The sequence below is a fragment of the Nicotiana sylvestris genome, chromosome 2 (genome assembly GCF_000393655.2).
Source record: "Nicotiana sylvestris chromosome 2, ASM39365v2, whole genome shotgun sequence".
Classification (NCBI taxonomy): domain Eukaryota; kingdom Viridiplantae; phylum Streptophyta; class Magnoliopsida; order Solanales; family Solanaceae; genus Nicotiana; species Nicotiana sylvestris.
This window is the reverse complement of record NC_091058.1, coordinates 63,920,396-63,937,166: the sequence shown is the minus strand read 5'-3', so window position 1 is coordinate 63,937,166 and position 16,771 is coordinate 63,920,396. Positions and strand designations below refer to the sequence as shown.

Here is a 16,771-nt window from a genome sequence, read left to right as displayed (position 1 = left end):
TCGTAGCCTCTTTAGTTTGGAACTTACCCTTTGGGTTTATTTTCCATTTCACTTCGAGCTTGCTCGAAGTGTGAGTCCCCGAGTGGGGTGGCCGTGGCCTGTAAAATCGAGGGTTGCTTTTAAGGTCTTATGTTCTCGAAATTTTTGTAGTTCAATTTTGTTTGTTTTTCGGATGGCAGTCCTCAAATGTGGGGTTAGTTGTTTGAACTTCCGTCATGATCGGCCCTTAAGCCTGTTTACACAATAGCTCAAAAGTATGAAATAGGAAATTTTTCTAAAGGCATGAGATATCGGCAAGGAAAAAATACTTCTCTCAATAGATGATTAAACATGCGCGCATGTTTGATGTTAGGGCTCGAGTAACCTATATAGGCATGGTTCATCTTACCGTTTGACCCTTATCGAGACCTTGCTGTCACGAAGTAATTTCCTTGCAACAAAGTAGACATTCGAGGGTAATGCCCCTAGTACTCGAGGCTTATTGTATGGAACCTCGGATATTGTTGAACTGCTCTAAGTTAGCACAAACAATGGTTGCCTCGTTAAAAAACTTTCCGGAAAAACCCATTTGGGATAAAAATCGGTGTAAGGGAAAAAGAGTGCAACACATACTTAAGATCCAAAGCTTCATGCCGATCCTTGTCGATAGCCTGCAGTGTTATTCAAAAAAATAGAAAGAATTGGAATGGGGTCGTACCTTCATTCAAACGTTGGATATTTAACGTGATTTTCCTCGAAACCAAGCCCCCGTGAATTTTGATTTCGATCATTTCTCCTCTCGTTTCGTGTGAAGCTTCGCCCAGACCCACTACCTCTACGGTCTCCATTGTACTGTTAATATCAATCTCCATTCGACCTCGGCTCTCGATCGATGTCTCTTTTGATCCTATCCATGGGCCTGCTAGGATAAATGGGCCCCGAAAGAGTCCCCAGTTGATCATCCTCGACCCTGATCTTCGACTGATATCAATTATGTACGTTGGCCCAAGCGACAGCCGGGATACTCGATTAAACTTTGCTTCAACTGTTGTGAAGCTATGGAACTCCGAGTGTTGATACCTTGAGTGAAAGCTTGAACAGCCCAGTCATCGGTGACCGGAGGCAAATCCGTTCTCTCCGTTTGGAACCGAGATACTAATTACCTGAGCATCTCGTTATCTTCCTGCCTTACATTGAAAAGGTCCGACTTCCTCATTGTAACTTTAATGGCTCTGGCGTGTGCCTTTACAATTGAATATGCAAGCATAACAAACAAATCAATAGAATTATGGGGTAAGTTATGATACCATATTAAGGCACCCTTCGATAGAGTCTCCCCGAAATTCTTCAGCAGTACAGATTCAATTTCGTTATCTTCCAAGTCATTTCCTTTGATGGCGCACGTATACGAGGTGACATGTTCATTCGTATCGGTCATCCCGTTATACTTGGGAATCTCGGGCATAAGGAACGTCTTGGGGATTGGCTTCGGAGCCGCACTAGGGGGAAGGGTCTTTGCACGAACTTTTTAGAATCTAGTCCTTCCAATATCGGTGGTGCCCCCGAATTTGATCAACTCGGGAGTTGTACGCTTCTACCCTTTTGTCGTTTTCCTCAATTTTCTTCTCCCCGATTCGATCCGTTTTGTGAGTTTTTCGAAATCTTCATAATGGCGGGGTCAGTCCCCAATTCGTTCTCATTTGGACTCTCCGGAACTGGTTCGGCTCTGTGAAAAAATTCTAGTGAAGGTTCGGGCTCGATCCTGCTTGGTGCTCGGTTTTGATTTTGGAGTTGTGTTATGCAGCTTGTTGAGTCTGCAACATTTTGAATATCATTTGAAGGCTAATCCCGCCTTCTTCACCCCTCTATGCATTCTGATCGGTTATTTGAGTATCTCTGCAGACGCTATTTTCAGGATCGACGCCCAAATTCCCATTAATGGCATTATGGGAGCTGACATCGATTAGGTCCACGGCCGGAACTCCATCGGGTTGGCTAGGGGTACTCCGTTTTCTGTGGCGGCTATATTTTTGTTCTCGCCATGAAGATCAAGGCCATTGTTTGTGTGAGTGGGTGCTACTTAAGAGTTTGACATGTTGATTCCTGAAATCAAAGACACTTACGAGAACAAGTGCAAAGCAGTGTGTGTTATGAGAATTAATATCAGGCAATTACTTTTATCCTTAGACCCACGGTGGACGTCAAACTGTTTACCCTAAAAATTGAATAACAATTAAACTCATAATGTGGTTTTAAGGACACTTAATTTCACCTAATACCAATTGACGAATATGAAGATTAATAATAGAAATTGACAATAAGATAAAGCAAAACCAGTGTTTGAATGGAATTCAGCCCTCGAGCTTGAATACCCTCGAATTGATTGGTGCAAGAATAGTTAAAAATATAATAAGTTGATGAACAAGAATATGAGCTAAGGAGAAAGTGTTACATTGCTTTGATACGTGAGAACAATCTGTCTTACAAATAATTAGAACCATCTTTATATAGTACAGGAATCCTATCTATGGTACAATTCTAATTATGGAAGTAAATCTCATGATTAACTAAACAACCACCCTTGATTTGATCTGTTCCGAGATTTTCGTCACGATTTTCGACTAGTCACGGTCTTGCTCGATTTTTGTCCTGCTCAACCTCGATCATTATCGGTTTCGACCTTCCTAGGTACCCTGAATCTGAACTCGGTGTCGTATCCTCGTGCTTCGATCTGATCTATTACGGGATCGATTTCGATCCTTCACACCAGCCTCAATAAATCAGCAAAATCGAGTGAGTCCAATTTTAACTGTATACAGCAAGTTATGGATCCTAAATGATTATTTTATTTTCTTGATCAATCTCAATTGATTAATTTGTTTTCTTGATCAATCTCAAAACTAATATCTACATGACACTTTTGCATATATTTGATGCTAATATATTAGATAGACTCTTCAGTTTCTTTTACTTTTTGGAGTATGTAATGTAAGAAAAAATAGGATTTAAGCTATATACATCCAGGAAGTATAAAGATTTTTTTTATACCATAAGTGCAATTTAACCTATTACACTAGGTTAGTTATCATTATATTTACCAAGTTACCAAATAATGCACATTGTAAAAATTACCTGTAATTATCTTATAAGTGACATGGTTGTGTAAATATTTTTTTACGCTTTCTATGGAATTTAAACTCTAAAAAGGGCCAAATTGGTACAGGATTGCTAGACATTCATACATACATACGTATAGGTGCATAAATTAAGCTCGAATAGGCAGATGACTAAACACTTCAGCAAACACAAGAATGTCAACTTTACTAGGTCATATATTCTTCAAATAGTTGTTGAAGGGCAACCAAGTAATGAAAATCATGCCAATCATTTACCTACCAAAATGAACTTGTAATAGTTAAATGGTGCACCACTAGTTAAACTTATGTTAGGTTATTAACTATATTTCCACAAAACAAAAGTACAGTACGTGTCATCGTGTAATTAATTAATTTGAAACCATAAAATAAAATGCAAGCTTGTAAACTTATTAACAAGCATGTCGATCTTTCTCGTGTCCTGGAAATTTGTTTTACTTGCTCAATCTTGATATTATCTGCATAGAAAACTAGACATGACAAACAAACAAGCACACACATCACAAGAAATACATTCGTGGGTGAAAAGTAAAACCTTGTCGAGAATCTGGCGACCTAAAATCAGAAATACTGAGGTCTAGTCTCATTTACTCCGTCAGATCAAGTTCACTATTTTTGGGGTTTTCCTAAAGAAAGTTTAAGAAAAAAATATTATTTGGATCCTTGACTTTGATTTCCTGAGAATTTCCACAAAAACTGATAAACATGAACTTAAAATAATAAATTAAAGAAAAAGAAGTTTAATAACAACAGTAGTTCCACAGAAATTTGGCTTCCATTAACGGGAAAGAGTTTTGTTGGCTTATTTGCAATTGGACATGCCTAAAGTGCAACAATCATATGTCATTAGAACCATCATTGTGTTATAATACTAGACTAGGAGTTAAAAAAGGAATTAAGAAGATAATCCACAGTAAAAATAAAGATACAGAATAATTACCTGAGATAAATCAATGTCTTGACTATATATCCTTGAGAGAGTAAGTCAAGCTCAAATGAAGCCTTTTAATTTGTTTCTGTATTGGTGGTGAGTGATTGAAGCTGCTAGATGACCTGATGGAACCAAACCCATGAAAGCTACCTATATTCTCTTTCAATAAAAACTTTGCAAAATTCCAATTTCTTTTCCAAATCACTTAGCTAAATTCAAACCCAAAACACCTCAAGATTATTCTTTGCAAGAAAATATATATATAGCAAGAAATGGACTTTGTTCGTACCAGATCATGCTGGCAGCTTCAACCTCTCAAAAACCAATATACAAATATATACTCTATAACAAGAATGGATTCAAGAAAGAGCAAATAATGAAGAAAGGGTAATAGTCTATTTGAGGAAGCATTTTAAGGTATAAGAAGGAAGTGGGGCTTTTTGCCTTCGGTGTGGCTGATGCAACACAAAACACACAAGAAGCATGCATGCTTTGGGTTTTGCAGAAAATGGATGGATGTCCCTCGTGAATCTCCCCTCCATCTACTACTCCTATATATATATAAATTCCCCTCTTTACTTTTTCCTTTTCCTCCCCTTGTTTGCACTCTTGTCACTATATAGAGGCTTTTAATGATTTGAAAAGGGTGCGCTAAGCTCCCGCTACGTGCGTGGTTTGTGAAAGGGTCGGATTACAAAGGTTTATCGTACGTAATCTTACCTTGTATTTCTGCAAAATATTGTTTCAAAATTTAAACATTGTGAGTTCTGAATTTGAAAGAATATAGATTATTTAAATTTAATTATACTAACTTCTATAGAACTCATTGTTGGATCCATCCATTAATTGGTTTTTGCTAATTCTTACAGCTGTTGACATTGACTTATTGCCTCCTTGCCTGAACGTTTCTTTTTCTAGTATTTTCTCTCTTTTCCCCTGTCCTATTCTTCCTTCTCTTGAGTAATCCCTTGTTTTTTCAAGACTAATTATGTAATTTAATTTAAAGGAAATTGGATAGGGGGCCACAAACTAAACATGTATGTGTTGTATAAAACTACTCGTCCTATGTACTAACGAGCTTGCTTAAATAGACAAATTAGGTTTAGTGGTCCACATTTGATTATTATTATTAAAACTAAAAGGTAACTGTGCTATAGTAGATCTGAGTGAATTTCAAATTTGGACCACTAAGTTTATGTGGTCTTCTGGTTTAATCCCCTTAACAATTAGGGGTATTTGGTTTGACGTATTATTAGAGAAATAATTTCGCTATCAAAGAATTAATCCAATGCACTAATTCCTGTTCACAAAGAAATTTCACACAATATATATAGGAAACTCTAGCTAGATTTTAATGATTGATCTACACTATTCTCCAAATTATATACTCCCTCCGGTTCACAATAAGTGTCCAATTTGCTTTTAGCACACCCATTAAGAAAATACTAATTGTATACAAAATACCTACTATGACTAAACTACCCCTAATTAAACATTTAATGTGAAGAGTAAGAAAACTTTTTAGGGATATGTACATAGGGGTTATTTTGTAAAAATAAATTGAATTCTTTCTTGATTACATAACTGGACACTTATTTTGAACCAAAATAAAAAAGCAAATTGGTCACTTATAGTAATAATAAAGAGATAATATACAAGTAGGGTCAAATGCAAGACAAGCCAACATAATGCATGTGCTGAAGTCAAAACATTTAATAGCAATCGTGAAATATCTAAAAAAAAAACGACAATTAAAATATAATATTGTCTTAACAAGTACGATTAATAATTAACTCTAGTTGATTTTGGCTATAGCATGTATTAATTATTTCTTCGTCGATTGTTTCCCATAAGTTAATATAAGATATTTAATCTAGATGGTACATGTACTGAAAAATATTGTTCGTCCTTTCATCAAGTTGTACTGATGACATGATTATCAAACCTAAAAAGGGAAAATTAAACCAGATTAATTAAAGAACTATCCCTTAAAATGAATTCACTGCAGAAAAAAACCATTACGGCTCAGTCCGTTGGAAATCTCAAATAGTTGATGGATTTGTCAACCAACAACAACTGTGAAAGTGTTAAAATTGTTATTTTTCAATGGTGAAGAAAAACTGTAAAAAATTATCCGAGTGGAAAGGTTGTAAATTGTCGAAAATAATATTGGTGAGAGTATGAAAAATCATGAAATTCTAATAATTTTTTTACAGCTTTTGATCGATATAAATGCCAACCGTGTAAAATTCTACGGAGAATACTCGTTTTTCTTTTAGGGGGTGGTGGGTGGGTAATATTTTCATTGTCCAATCGTAGATTTGACGTTGATACTAGCTATATGAAACATTACTGTTAGACACTTAGTCATTTACCAATGAATTATTTGGTTGGACCTAACTAGAAACAGTTATATTTTTGTTGGGCGACTATAGCAAATAATAGGGACCGCTACTACAAATAGTTAAAGAGAAAGTGGACCAAAGGTAGATTTATATATTAATTGACGATCAAAGGGAGAGGTTGGAAAAGAGAGAATATAAACGGCGCATGCGTTGGTGTGGGCACATGGGGGCAATGTCTTTTACCTAGACAAACTCAAACCTTCAATATACTGACTGCCCCTTCTTCACTTGTTGTTTTCAGCAATGTGGCTAGTTTTAAGAAAGACAAATTTTAAATTGCTTTCCTCTCTGCTAGGTTTCTCTTTGGTCCCCTTTTCATAATTCAGAAAATTTCGAGATGACGTGGTAATTATTATTGTTTGTTAATTATTAAGTTGTTGTAAGTCTCCAACATTTTCACGTTACCTATACTAAGACTCTTTTGTTTTGATCTAGCTGCATGTTAGCTATGACATACTGATAAAAGAAGGAAGAGGCAGATCCAAGATTTCAAGAGGATGAGTGTACTATTATTTTGAAGTTGATTTAGAACTTATATTTGACGTGTTTAACTTTAGTCTGTTACCATAAATTCACTACCCTTAGAAATTATACGTTAAAAATTATTCTTTTTAAAATTTTAGTGATTTTCACCTATATATGTATACTCGATGCCGAAAACAAGACCGTATGACAAATGGGATTTGAACCGCAATTTTTGTTCGTAGAGGTTCACCCAATTATTATTGCATCATATGAGTCTTTGAGCATGAGTGTACGCACATATATTTAGATAATTTTGAAAAAATATAACATTATTATACATGATTTAGAGAGAAAAGTATGAATTCACGTGAACCCATATCCAATGAGCTAGACACGCCTCTGGTAAAACGTGTGGTGAGCGAATGAGATTCCTCCCTCTAGAATCAAAAATTTCGAGTTCATGTTTATCGGAAAAACATCACAGTTAAATTTGTAACATGATTTATAGATATATGGATTAAATTGATCCGGCAAAATAAAGTAATGAAGAACAAATCGATTAAAATAAGAGCAATTGAAGAAAATATAAGTCTAGGTTTTAGAATGTTCTGTGATCAAGAGTAAAGGGAAATTCTCGACAATACTTCTATAAAACTTGGGAGAGAATACTAATCTTTTTTCTATTAGTTTCCTTTTTTTTCTTTACAATAGAATGTAAGCCTCTCTTTATATATACTAGAGCTATGGAGTATACGATCTACTAATTAATTATCAAAATTAATGCTACAACAAAAGGTAATAAAAAGGTAATAAAGAATAATAAAGGGTAATAAAGCCTAATAAATGCTAATAAAGACGGGAGAGATCTTAGGATCTTCTGTAACGGTCATATTTTGAATTGCTTCTTATCTGACCACATATTTGTATTCGGTGTGAACATTTTATCCGGTCACAGATTTATATTCGGTGTGAACATGGTTCAATCATTGTTGATTAACACATATTACTTCCTAATTCACTCATCTTCTGAGACCGATTTCCGTCCTATACAGGTCTTCGAAAGTAGAGAATTTTTTGCTACTAAGCATCTTACCCCTGACTTTTGAGTGAACTTACTCGACACGAATATAAATTAGTCCGGCTAATGAATTTCAAACGTATACTAGATGGTAGACATAGTAATAGTAGCTTCACAAAATTTAAAATTGCATATGCATTATGTAAATTACATATGTTACATGTATGTATGTATGTATGTATTGATCAGGTTGGTGGAATGGGGGTGAGGGCGTCCTTTTGTCTTTAGCTTTGGAGGTTCCTTCTGTCTTTGAATGATAAACATGTAGACAGGCCCTAATGGAAGGGAAGGACCACAAAAACTTTTAATGCCTAATCCTATAATTTTTTCTTTGCTTTATTGTTCTCCCAATTGTTTGATTAATATATAGAGAGAGTCACATGGTTTTGCCTTGTAATTTAGCTGAATTGAGTTAAATCTTCATTTGATTCAGGTTGGGGAGTTAGGTGGTTGTGAATAAAGCTGTCCGTGTATTTTATAAGTCTTTTCTTTTTCTTCTCTTTTTTGCCTGCACAGAGAAACAAAATATAATAAATTAGGGGCTTTTTTCTTTCTATATTCCCTATGTTTGTGGGTCACACTAGTCTTGAAAATTATTAATAGATAGGATTTTTTAGGTTTCTTCTGTTAATTTGTCCAACAGTACATTTTAATTTGTTTTTGGTTAGCAGAAGGTGGTTCAAATTCGTTCATTAGATTTTCATTATCTCTAATTTGTGCGACCACTAACAAGTTTATTTAATTTGAATACTAATGAATTTCAAGTGCTTTTCATCTAAGCAATAGTGGGGTCTCTCTTGTGTGATAATGTCTAATTATGTTTATATGATATGTGTATTCTATTATGCACTTAATAATATTCACACACAAAGAAATTTGCCTTTTAATGTGCTATGGTCATGGCAAACATGTTTCTTGGATTTCCATTAATGAAGTTATAATTATGAACAAGAATGACTAATGACATGATTACTACTTGCAATTAGACAAAAGCTTCTTTAATCACAAAGAGGGGTATGTCTCTAGTTAATGGAAGAGATGTAATAATTAGGAATTCTAAGTTATATGCACCAACAATCTAGAAGACTCATTCGTTGACGCGCAACAATTACTATGCCTCAATTCCAAACTACTTAGGATCAACAATATAATTCCTCTCTATCCATGCCAGCTCTGTGTAACCAACATGACTAAAAACGTAACTCCAATTAATTTTACAAATACCTGTATGGATTTTTTTCTTCCACTGTTCCATATATCTTCGAAAAGGTTGATCATTTGCATGAAATCTCAGCCCAAAAAAAAGAAGAAAAATGAGATCTTGATCCTATTTACATAGTATATCGAGGAGGTTATGTACCACAAATCCAAAAGTAAGATGGACAATTTGTACTTAATCCCCTACTAAATCCAAAGGACACCAGCATCCTCATCATTCTACCATTCTAAAAGCCATTTCATTATCTTGAAATTAGTATGTCTGTTAAAACCATGTGTTATCAGTTAAGGATAATACCAAATAACAGATGAAAAGCTTAAACAAGTCTAAGCACCAAGGTAACATGCTTTCCTAACAACCACATAACCTTTTTTCAGCTTTTTGTTGGGGAAGAGGGATCAAAAGTAGTACAAGAAAATAAATTATATATTTGTAGAACCCTCTTGGACACTTTAAATCATCTAATTAGCAAGAAGTTCAAAATCCAGCACAAGGTTTGGATATGTTAAGTGCAAATGTAGATTTTCTGTTACACTTTTTGCCTGGGGAACAGGAATATAGTCAAACTCTAGTTTTTATATCCAGTTCAGAATAACACATGCATATGGGCATGTGCTTTAGCAGGTCCAGCATGTGACAACTAAAACTATACAGCTAGGGATGGAAAGAAACATAGTCAACTTTACACAGGCAAATGAGACTACCCTTCATGCCATCAACAGGTACCTCAAAAAAGGAAAATAAACATGCATGGTTTAGACTCCAACAGAAACTTTGGGATTGATCTGCTTGAGATGACTGACTATTTCTATCTGCATCCCCTTTAGTGGTAGGGATGTGTGAGCAGGAACGTCGAATGGGAAGGGGAGATGAAAAGACAAAGGAATGAGAAGCATGAAATACACATTTTGTACAACAACAACATACCCAATATGATCCCACTAGTGAGGTATGGGGATGGTGAGGTGTATGATGTACTTCTACCTTGTGTGATCCCACTAGTGGGGGGTCTGGGGAGGGTGAAGTTTACACAGACCTATACAATTGAGCTAATTTCTTCTATTTCTTGAACTAGACTTAACGATGTAGGAATTATTTTCAATCTCCACTATTTTCTATTTTAGGCCAACCTTGATCGGCTTGAGACTTCACAAACTCAGCTAAAAGTTTAATTTCATCATCTTGCAATCGAGGACCAAAGGTGCATTGACCCCTCGGTGTACAATTCTGACCAAACCCCTGCAAAGCCAGATGGCGCATTAGGTCCACCACATAGCCAGCATAAAGATAAACATGGTTCTGAACAGTGTGAACTTACTGGCATTCTCCCTTTGCCATAGTAAGTGATGCGATAGATCTCCTCTTCCGTGTCAGCTCCATTTCTATTCAGAAAAGTAGATAGTTCAAAGATGGCCATGTTTTTTTTCCATAATGATATGACAAGTTGCAACTAAACTATGTATAAAAACAATTGACAACGAACAGACTATGTATACAGCAAGACAATAAGTCCTCAAAAGTTGAGATGAAATAACCTATTATCTATATAGATTTGGTTTTCGTAAAACCATAATGTGGATTTAAAAGTTTAACAACACAACAAAATAACATGAGTGATTTTAATCTTAGCTAACGTATGTAATAGGATAATTATTAATTAGTTTGCTGCACATTCTACAGTTCTGCTTATACGAACATTTTGATATTCAGTTTACCTTTTATCCATATGTTTTCCTCACAAGAGTTGACATTTTCAACGAAATCATATATTCAGAAAATTTGACCTGCTAAGCTTTAGAAGGGGATGGGAAAGGGGAGGGTAAGGGGGGAAATTATCTTCAGCAAACCAACAAAGAGCCTTTCATTTAGAGCCATTTAAAACAAAAAAGTTAATGGTGTAGATGGGCACATTTTGTGAAAACGGAAGCAGCATATAATTTCTTCACATTCTGAACTTTCAGTTGCTGTGAATATCTTATATATTTAGTTACCATCAGTTGTTCCTGGTACAGAAAATTAGACCAAGAAGCTGACAAGTAAAGTCATAAGTATGTTTATACCTTTTCTTTTGAAATAGGTAGCAGTAAAGTGTGGTAATACTTTTACTAGTGTGAAAATTTAAGCATCCTTTCTTTGAACTTCTGGTTTCGATTTAGATATGTAAAGTTCTAAGGAACCGCGACATGGAGTACAACTTAAAATAAAATCTTATGGATGGATTTTAATCTTTTACCTTTCTAGATCCTTCAAGAAGAGTGTCGCACCCTAACATGAAAAAGGAAAAATAATTATGGTGAGCTGCAAAATCTTTGACGATTATTGGGATCACGAGGCAAGTAATACTCACAGGCTGGATTATATTTCCACCTGCATAATGACATCCAATGCAAGCTTTACTAAACAAAGCAGCTCCCCTTTGTACTTCTATTGTTTGTCCAACTGAGTCTGCAAATAAAAATACAATAAAATAAAGGAGAGAAGAGAGCCGAGAAGCAGGTAAAAGATGGATAATGTTTTAAGATTAAAAGGCCCAGTACTGAATTTCAACTGCAAACACATTGACAACAAGGGATTACTTCTTGCGACCTACATCAGATGTGGAATCAGCCTAGCTCTAATTTCCAGTACACCAATGTCAAATAAGGAAATACAACCAAGTCACCTTCAAAAGGGACCTCCAGAAAGTAGAGACTACTAAGACTGTAGCCGCCATAAAAGATATTATATTTACTGACCGGTGCCTGTAGTTTATGTAAAACCATACCAGAACATCTTAGGCAACCTTCTCATTTTGTCCTCTATGTGAGCTTCCTGCATCCTCCATCAGATATGCTCATTTCTAATATTGAATAAAAATTTAATTTGTTCTTGACATGGCTAACATGGTCAAACTTTTGCGACAATTTTCATGTGGATTGCTTTGGTTCAAGTTGAGGCAAGGGGTTGGGATGCTCAATGCTTGCAATCTGTGTCTTGATGGGCTATATAACAGGCAAGTGTTTACTGATATGTTGTTCTACAAATAGCATAAATAAGAACGTTTTAAGTGTTGGAAGAACATTCATCAACTTAGAAGCATGCTAGCTACATGGATTCCCTGTTCGTAACTACTTATTTTCCTCTCCTTTTGCTATCTCATCCACTAAACTAGCCGCGCTTTACGTGCGCTTTGTGCTAAAGCATCAACAGACCTAAATGCTTTTTGTTGATTTTTCCTTTGATAACAATGGCGTATAACTATAGTCTCCATAATATGATCTTGAACAAGCCTCACCACTTGAGCTACCTTATGGAATTAAGTTGGAGCTAAAGCTCATTTTCTCAACAGCATGCACTGCTGCTGGCACAGATATGACATTGAAGTACTCATCTTCTTATTGCATCATAGCATGTGAAGTAATAAAATCATGCAAATCCCTTAATTGGTCGGGTTGCGTCACCTTGTCAAGTTTCTTAGTCAGACGGGTCACACCAATCTCACACAAATCACATACTAGAATGGATTGCATCAATTAACGTAATTTCCAGATTGGATAAATCTAACGACTGAGTTTCATTGTTGTAAGTCGCTTTATGACCAGTGTTAAGAGTTGCGAGTGCATCATTGGAAATAGGTCTCGGATGCATGATAACAGAACTGCAGGACAAATAAGCGCGCTTTGACATTTCTTTGCCGAAAGGTCTACCATGCAGGGAAATAGGTAGATTCTCAACTTTATCCAATCTCAGTTCGGCCATGCAGTAAAACAATCCCCAGTGGAGCTCAGGATAAGATGTTATCATGCTACATCCAACGGTAACTTCCCAAATTACTGTGAATGTACCGCTACTTCAAGTTGATAGTAAAAGAAAGCTTTCTAATAAACATGCAAAATGAATGGCTTAATCACATCGCCGTAAAAATACTTTTGCAGAGACAGGATGTCAAAAGGTTAGAAGAGGACTGCACAGAAGTCGAGAAGAATCAGGAGAGCCATTATTAAGGAACAGATAAGGAGTCAAATCTCTCTCAAAGAAAGCTCCGTAGATCAAGGCAGTGCAGCTGTGACTACACCCTAATAATGATTGAGTAAGTCTGCTTATACAAACTAAGGTTGCACCTAGAGTGCCTTATATCTGGTTTAAGAAAAGGTTCTTACATATACTTCTATTGATTAGGTAGTCTGTCACCACTGATTATCCACAGCTAAGCAACGGAATATTGTACCTGAAGACCTCCGTCTCTTATAATAACCTAGTAGCGTCAAACCACCTGTAAAACCTTGCTTAATGGGAAAATGTGAATTGGAGTGGTGCCGTAAGAGTGGAAAATATATAGGATTTTCTGCAACTCAAATAGGCTCATTCTGTGGTACTAAACAATAAATATGATTGGCAAAAAGATATATTAACTATTAAGGAAATCATTATGAACGAAGTTGTTACTTTGTTCTCGCATTACATATATAATTTTTATTTTTTTCTTCACTGTGCTTTGCACTTAAAGCCCAAAAGGCATGGAGCAGTAGAGCACTTTTTATCGCTTTTCGCCTTTGACAACACTGTTGGGATCATCCCTTGAAGTAAATAATACTCCACTTAGACATGTTTCCTTTGGTCCTAAATGGTAATCCCTACTTCGAGATTGACTGGTGAAACAATAGGACAATGCACAAGAAATGATTCTGTGTCCAGCTATACAGCTAGTTGTTCCAAAATAATAATACATGCAAGATGGATAGCAAATAATGAGAAACTAGAATCTCAGGAAAGATAGATGAATACTTCTTTCAACAAGAGTGTATATATATCCACTAATGACAAAGAGACCTTTCCTTTTTTCTAGGAAGAGACAAGCACCAATCGAAAATACTCTACCGAGCACTATTATATGATAACACTATTAGCCAAATGAGCATCCTACAGAAGGAGAAATGAGATACCACACAAAAGCACAATACTAGTCGTGGAGCCAGGATGAAAGCTAAGCAAGCATGCATTTTTATCACTAACGGATATCCAGAGATTAATTGCGCTAACATGGATTTTCATGCTACCACTTAATAAAATAATGAAGACTCTCAATTTCAGAAGATTTAGCATTATATCGCATGCAATCAGGAGAAGAAAAGATTTCCTTTCAAGGTAATGAAAAGTAATTGGTGACAGTAAGCTACACGATCAATTGCTCTCATTGATCCAATAAGTGAATTTCGCAAAAGAAGGGAAGGTAATCCAACTCCTTAACTGAAATGGAAATCAACAGAACTAAATGTACATCTGACCCTAAAATTTGTTTTCGGCTGACAATTTCCATTTAGATTCTCCATTAGCTCTTCTAATTATAGCACAAAAACTTAGATACTCTCTAATCGTGAAGCAAATAGAGTATTTCCAATTCAACCTTTCTTCTTATTTTACCTCTAAGTTAAATTCCAGGTCCTATGGCCAAGATCATGCAAAAGACGAGATCTTGAAAGCTTTATCCCTTTTCTCTTATTTTTTAATTTTTTGTTTTGTTAAAGCTTTCCTTTTACTACCTTTTAACTGTACTGGTAGACAGGAATTGTAAAGAAAGGTTACTCAGAAAATAAAATAATAACGAAGCAGAGTTTGTGAGTAAACAAAAATATAAACAGCACATAATTTTGCAATATGTTGAAACAATATCAAGAATCATAACAATGAGACTATCAAATATTAGAGTAGCAATATTTTAGTATCATATTATATGCAACTTTTAAGCAAGAAAAACAAAATGCTAAGCGGAAAAAAACAGTAAGCGCTATTACCTGGGGGATTGACAATGGGAGAGAGAGCTATAAGGGCAGTCATTAGAGGTGGAGCCAAATTCTTCAGCAACTTCACCTCATATGAGTATTTATTCTTCTTTTCGCCAAATAGGTTGTCTCCTTCATACACATTTCTCTTCTGTAAACGATTAGGAGTAAAATAAACAAAGAAACAAATATATACCCTAAGAAACAAAGAAGAAGAAAAATAAAGAAACACACTGCATTTTTCTTTTTTGCAGTTTTACTAGGGTTTGACGGGTTATACCTTAGTTTGTGTTGCCAAGAATTTTATGGAACAGCTCTGGTCAAGGCAAGTGGGCGACATAGAAAAGACTCGCATTTTTCCTTTGGCTTTCTGATGGAGGAGGCTTGTTGGATTTTGCAGTGTGATTTTGGATTGAGTAAATTGCACATTTGGTACATCATATTTTGGGAAAGTTTAATTTGATCCTTAAATGTTTTACTTATTTTAATTCCGCCCTTTATGTTCTGAATTGAAGAAATATCATGTGCCTTTTCCCTTCTTTTTTTTAAGTTACGTTAAATTTCTAAAGCTTCTATTTTTTATTCCTTTTTGTTGAACATAAAATGTACATCTAGAGAGAAATTACCATAAAAAGATTTAACTTCTCAGTACCTTATACGTATTTAACTTATACGTATGAAGTATAATAATTGAATCGACAACATATTTTGAGATGTTATTATTTATTTCTCGAGAGAAATTACAATAAGTGAAGGAGGGGTAACAAAAATTATTAATCAACCTATAAACCAAGGGGCTAGGCATGTAGAAGTGTGTTATAAAATAAATATCCTCTAGTGAATAACAAAGGATTTACAAAGTTACTTATTAGATTCAGGAGAAAAAAGATCCAAGAAACAGATTTGCTGCTCGAGGAAATTAGAAAACAACATAAAATTTAGGCCATTTTGAATTTTCAAAAATTAAAACCACCAGATTTCTGCTATCTAACTTATAGTTTATTAGCCTCAGTAGATCTTGTCAAGATAGGTAAAAATTAAAACCGTTTATATTACTTAAAATACCTTTGAAGTCAGGTCCAAACACCTGTTTAACACTAGCAAAAAAAATGTTTATAAGATACCAGGTAAACCGTATAGAAGTTTCAAGTAAATTAAAGTCAATCTTAAACTAACACTTGATTATTTAGCTTTAGTTGCAACATCTTTTCCCTCATCAATCTTTTTTGGGACGTCCTTGGTCTAAGTCTAACGCTTGGATTAATTTGTAGGCGATTTATTTTGTTAATTAGGAAATAGTTAAAATTACCAAAATATAGGGGAGTACTTAGGAATATAATTCATTCTTTTACCCTTCCTTTATGATTTGAACCCACAATCTTAGGGACGTTGAAAGTAAATAGTGTTTATCACTATAGCAATCATCTCTTGTCTTGTCGACATACATACGCATTCTATAATGGGAGTACTCCTATCCTCCCTTTTACATTGTAAGGTGTATACATAAAACTTTAAACTTTATATGAAATGGATGATTTCCTTTTACATCGTTTCTTATTAACGGTGAAATCAGTATGATTGACTAAACTTAGCTTGTACCTACAGATATGAGCTAACTCTTATACCCATATTCAGTAATCTTCGTGCATGGCAATGTAACTCCGTCAAATTTGCCGAAAAGAAAAAAAAAATGTATACAGTTATCGACTCCATAATTCTCAGTAGTTCATAACCTTCTGTATATACTTTACTAATAATAAAGAAGATATTCTCAATGATC

The 16,771-nt window shown here is 35.1% G+C and overlaps 1 protein-coding gene and 1 long non-coding RNA gene across 2 annotated transcripts; both read right to left on the bottom strand.

The window, feature by feature from the left end:
• Positions 1–2,409: 2,409 nt before the first annotated feature.
• LOC104223394 (uncharacterized) lies at positions 2,410–4,970 on the bottom strand. Its single transcript, XR_011405010.1, has 2 exons — positions 4,075–4,970; positions 2,410–2,750 (listed from the first exon to the last, which is right to left on the bottom strand). It is a non-coding gene; the product is annotated as an uncharacterized lncRNA (long non-coding RNA).
• A 5,132-nt stretch (positions 4,971–10,102) lies between these two features.
• On the bottom strand, positions 10,103–15,364 carry LOC104223395 (cytochrome c6, chloroplastic). Its single transcript, XM_009774828.2, has 6 exons — positions 15,272–15,364; positions 15,004–15,142; positions 11,580–11,677; positions 11,466–11,497; positions 10,551–10,614; positions 10,103–10,471 (listed from the first exon to the last, which is right to left on the bottom strand). Exons 1-6 carry the CDS (start codon positions 15,344–15,346, stop codon positions 10,331–10,333), a joined length of 549 nt encoding a protein of 182 aa, XP_009773130.1. The 5' UTR covers positions 15,347–15,364; the 3' UTR covers positions 10,103–10,330.
• Positions 15,365–16,771: the final 1,407 nt, after the last annotated feature.